The sequence below is a fragment of the Myodes glareolus genome, chromosome 20 (assembly GCF_982192425.1).
Source record: "Myodes glareolus chromosome 20, mMyoGla1.1, whole genome shotgun sequence".
Taxonomy (NCBI): domain Eukaryota; kingdom Metazoa; phylum Chordata; class Mammalia; order Rodentia; family Cricetidae; genus Myodes; species Myodes glareolus.
Window position 1 is genome coordinate 46,739,279 of NC_142045.1, and position 4,935 is coordinate 46,744,213.

Here is a 4,935-nt window from a genome sequence, read left to right on the forward strand (position 1 = left end):
CAGCATTGAAAATAGCTCGAAGAATACAAAGGCTGTTACTCAGGAGAGGGGAAGCTGGCTGTGGGTCTTGGAATGCTGCTGGGTTGAAATAAGGGGGTGATTCTGTGGGGAACAATAGAGCTGGTGCTGTCTGCCGAGCAGAGAGATGAGGGACGCCTAAAGAAGCAAGTAGGCCCGGCCAATCTCTGGACCCCCCCAGGTGAAGTTGCACTGTGTCTGCTGACATAGTAAGAGGTTGAGTATCTGGAGTATCCTTGACTGCAGGTGGGAATGTGACCCCGACTGCTACTCCAGCTGTACATGTGACACAGGACCTTACGTTGGATTTTCTGACCTCAGGCTGCTCTGGTTCTTGCTAATTCTGGATTGTTCATTGCTTGGAACTCTAGATTTGGATGTGCAGTTCTGCCTCAGCTCTCTGGATCTAAGGATGGAGACAGATGTGCTGCTGATGCAAGCATCTCTAGAAGGGGAAGTGACAGTGGAGGGACAGGAGACAACATGCCCAGGATGAGACCTCTTTCTCAGTCTTTCCAAACATAGGAGAGACCATGTCTGCCTGGATTCCCAGATCCTATCCTCCAAAAGATCACATGCCCAGGCTAGGGTCCGGTGACTGCTCCTGCAAAGAGGAGCCTCTAAAGGATCCCCCAGTCATTCCTGAGACGCAAGACCAGGTCCTGAGACCGCCTCACAGTGCCCAGCATCTACCTGGCACTTTCTCAGTCGCTATCCTCTGAATCACTTGCCAGTTCTGCCTGCAAGTTGGTATGGAGCTCATGGACACAGACAAGGACATCTGAGTAGGGCATGTTAAGAATCAAATAGGTCTTCAACCTCTTCAGAATGGACATGTCTGATGCCTTGGAAAAGTCTTTAGGGAACTTATCAATCCATGTGTCCGGAAAGGGACAGACAGGACACTTAGTGACCTAGACTTTCTTTTGTCCCCACCCCCACCCCCAAGACTCCGTGCATGTGAGACTGCAAAGGAGGGGATATCCAACCTGTAGCCATACGAGGACAATGAGCAGGACTGAGAGGGCCATGGGAGCAGGGAGCTCCATGCACCCCATGATCATACACCCCCGTGTATGGCAAGGGTTCTGCTGTAGTCTTATACATTCCCACACTGTGCTTCCCTATCCCAGAGCTGTTCCTGAAGAGATAATCCTTGTCTTGCAGATATAAAGAATGTCATTATTATAAAAGAGATGGTGCAAAGCTCATATCCTACATAGCCAACTAATGGAGAAACCCGTGTATGCCTCAACGGGCGGCCTATACCGGGCCATCTGCCATTGATCTCCAAGAAGCCTAGTCCCATAGGATACGCAGCTCCCATCCGGCATAGTGACATATGTCATGTCACACAGACGACACTGGAGTTGGTGTGGCAATCCCACAATCATTCCTGAAACCCGAGACCAGGTCCTGAGACCTCTTCACAGTGTCAAGCACCTACCTGGCTTGTTCTTAATCGCCCTCTTCTGAAGTTTCCGACACCAGTCTTACAAGGAGCTCATATACATGTATCAGGGTATCGGAGTAGGGACAGTGAATGATGAGGTACCTCTTTACCCTTTTCAGGACTGACATGCCTTTTGGTGTAGCAAAGTTTCCGGGGAAGACGCTCGTCCACGTGTCCAGGAGGGTGCAGATGGCCCTGGTGGAAAGGGACAGACAGGACACTTAGTGGCCTGGACTTTCCTTTGCCATCCCGCCCAAGACTCCGTGCATGTGAGACTGCAAAGGAGGGGATATCCAACCCGTAGCCATACGAGGACAATGAGCAGGACTGACAGGGCCATGGGAGCAGGGAGCTCCATGCGCCCCATGCTCAGGCTCTAATGGAGCACAGCTGAGCGAGCCTTCATGCCATGGACTGAGATGAGGGTAGGGTCTCAGAGGGCCACCGGAGGCCACAGGCTTTCCCCATATCCCCAATTGCAAGGACCGTGCTCATGCAATTCTTTTCACCCTCCAGTCAATGCTTAGACCTCAGTATGGTAGTAGAAACGTGGAACGTGAGCTCCAAGCATTGGCCACCCCTCACCCTTGGTACCCCAGGGAGCCCACCCTGCAGAGCCAAGGCCCGCCTTTCTCAGATTGTAAAGCTCACTTACGCCTTTATTTGCTCATCCTCCTGGCAGCCGGGGTGGAAGCATGCATACCTGGAGGAGATCAGGAAGGATGTTACCTGTGGAGTCCCAGTTCCCTACCTAGAAGACATCTGGGGGGCCTGCTGACTCCTGGAGCAGAATCAAAGTCCAGAGCCTAGAAGTTCTCTCTGCTCTCAGGTTACTAGTTCACCTGCATTCTGTAGGTGCTTCAAATATGTCTGTGCGGCATGTCTACCCAGACATCTCAGTGGACACAGCTTCCCTCGGATTATCCTCCACGGGTCTCCACTCAAGACCCATCTCTATCGGGTGCTCCAATATGAATTCTAGAACCCCCTTTCCAATGGGAGAAGCGCTTTGACCATGCTTCAGGAAAACTGGCCAAGGATAGAGAGCTTCCTGAAGGACACCCACACTCATTAGGGTCTCAGCTGTGGACACAGCAGTCCCTAGGGCCCAACCTAGAGGTAGTAATGTCTGCTACATGCTGCTGGCTCCTGACAAGACTCTAGCAACGAAGTAGGCCCAGAGAAAGGCAGAGGCTTCCCATAAAGGACAGGAGGATGTGAGGCCTCTGAGCCGGGAAGTGGGCACTCACCGCCTGAAGAGCACATCCAGCACCTGCTCCATGGTGGTATGAGCAGGGTAGGCGCTCAAGAAGGCCATCAGGCACTCGCGGTCCCCATTGTGAAGGGAAGTGATCAGGTCTTTAATCAACTTTTCTGAAGGGAAGTGATCAGGTCTTCGATCACCTTTTCCAGATCTCCAAAGTTTAAGATTCTAGGGTATGTGCTAAGGAAGGCAATGAGAGACTCGCAATTCCCATTCTACATGGAAGTCAAAGTTTTGAAGCTGAATACCTTCATGTACTCGGGGCAGACTCCTGGTCCTCCATGGCAGACTCCTTTTTGTCCTCCGGGGTGACATCCTTCTTGTCCTCCGGGGCTGATTCCTTGTCCTCCATGGTGGACTCCTTCATGTCTTTGGGGATGGACTCCTTCCTGTCCTCTGGGGTGGACTCCTTTTGGTCCTCCAGGACGAACATCTCAGGATACTTTTCAACCTGAGGAGAGATCAGGGTGGGTGGTTCAAACAGGCACAGGATTGCAATGTCAGGATTGGTTATTATCATTCCACGTTTTCCTGACCCTTTCACTCTATCATCCTTCAAGACTAAACACAATGAAGGCAACTACTCACACAGATTCAGAGGATTCCTGAGCGCAGCAGACGCGAGGACACTCCTTACCTTTAAGATAGATGCCACAACAGGGACGCTTTCGTTGTTGAAGTTCACTTCTGTTCCAGAATCCAGTCTTTCTTTAAGGGCTCGGAATGCTCTTATATCACCTGATGCTCTGAAGATGCCTTCGGTGACTGGCCCTTTTTCACTAATAAAGGCTAGGATGTCCTGAGAGGAAGAAAGGGAAGCACCTGTCACTCTATCCACAGCACAGAGCATGGTTTCCTTCTTCTTGAGAACCAGGCCAATGGTGTGCATAGGTGCAATGCACAAACTGGCATGGACGAAGAGGACATTGAACTGGATTTGGTGCTTCCATCACCTGTGGTGCCCAACCCACCTTAATGTTAAGGCATTACTTATTTACTTACATCACCTGTGGTGCCCAACCCACCTTAATGTTAAGGCATTACTTATTTACTTACATCAGATTTTCCACAACGGATAAGTGATTTCTGCAAGTTCTCCAATACACAGCTCCTGGTGAATAGCACCCTCTTACCTTCCTAATCTTAAGCCAATGATTTGATGCACACTTGTTTCTCCACTTGAGGATAGAATTGAGTGGGGGTATTTAGGAGAAGCAGGATTTTGTCCTTCGGACAACCAGAGAAGGGCCATGTGAGACCTACCAGAACTGCTGTGGGCAGATTTCCATCCTCACAAATGGCAGATCATTTCCCAAGAATTTTCCTGTCTTAGCAACTGGAAAGCTGCGCACAATTGGTCCTGGTGAAGCACAGAGCCCCTGTGGAACAACAGAGATATGAAAGGCCGTCTTTTCTTAGCTCTTGGCTCCTCTGCATCTAAAGAGAATGCAGATATAATTATATGGGGTACTTTAACTTATGCAGCCTTTGTTACAGATTTCCAAATGCATAATGTTCCTGTGTAATGCATGCAATCAAAGTAATAATCATTTGTAATATATATTGCGCCACATTCTAAAATTGGCTGCTCATTCTGTCATTGTGTATGTTCTTCTTCCCTATATTCTACGCTGTTGTTAATCTTAGAGACTTGAACTGAGTGCCCTCTAGTGGGAAATCTCACAACTCAATGCTGTCTGACCACACATTACACCATGAGATTCTTGATGCCTCGTTGAACAAGCACCTCTGTTATGTTGCTGTCAGATGCTTCAGTGGTCACATCCTTATTCATAGTCACACTTCTGGTGTTCAGATAAAGAAGTGTTCCATTATTCTCAAATGTCATAGTGTGTCTCTTTCCATTCTTAGCTTTCTTGTTGAACTTTTGGAAGACCCACTGTCAAATTTCTCTTGAAAATTTATAGGCAGTTTCTACCAGCAGGAAAATGCCTGTAATGTACGGGTAATATTTTACTTTATAGTGGTTTTAGTAAACTCCCAATCACTGCTTGTTGTAAAGGATATTTTCAGGTGTAAATGAATCTTTTAAGTTGTGATAATAGAACATCTATACTTACCTATATTTCTTCATTGTGACGAGGAGCAGTTGGACTTCTGGGCTCTACATCATTGCCTGTGGGGCCCGTGCTGCCACTGGGGTGGGGTCTCCTTCACACTCATTTTCTTCCATCACAAT

At 48.6% G+C, this 4,935-nt stretch overlaps 1 protein-coding gene across 1 annotated transcript; it reads right to left on the reverse strand.

Moving 5' to 3' along the window:
• Window positions 1-1,115: 1,115 nt before the first annotated feature.
• On the reverse strand, window positions 1,116-2,989 carry LOC148118823 (ral guanine nucleotide dissociation stimulator-like). The gene is made up of 4 exons (XM_087899409.1): window positions 2,984-2,989; window positions 2,722-2,903; window positions 2,127-2,174; window positions 1,116-1,666 (listed from the first exon to the last, which is right to left on the reverse strand). Exons 1-4 carry the CDS (start codon window positions 2,987-2,989, stop codon window positions 1,477-1,479), a joined length of 426 nt encoding a protein of 141 aa, XP_087755535.1. The 3' UTR covers window positions 1,116-1,476.
• Between the last annotated feature and the right edge of the window lie 1,946 nt (window positions 2,990-4,935).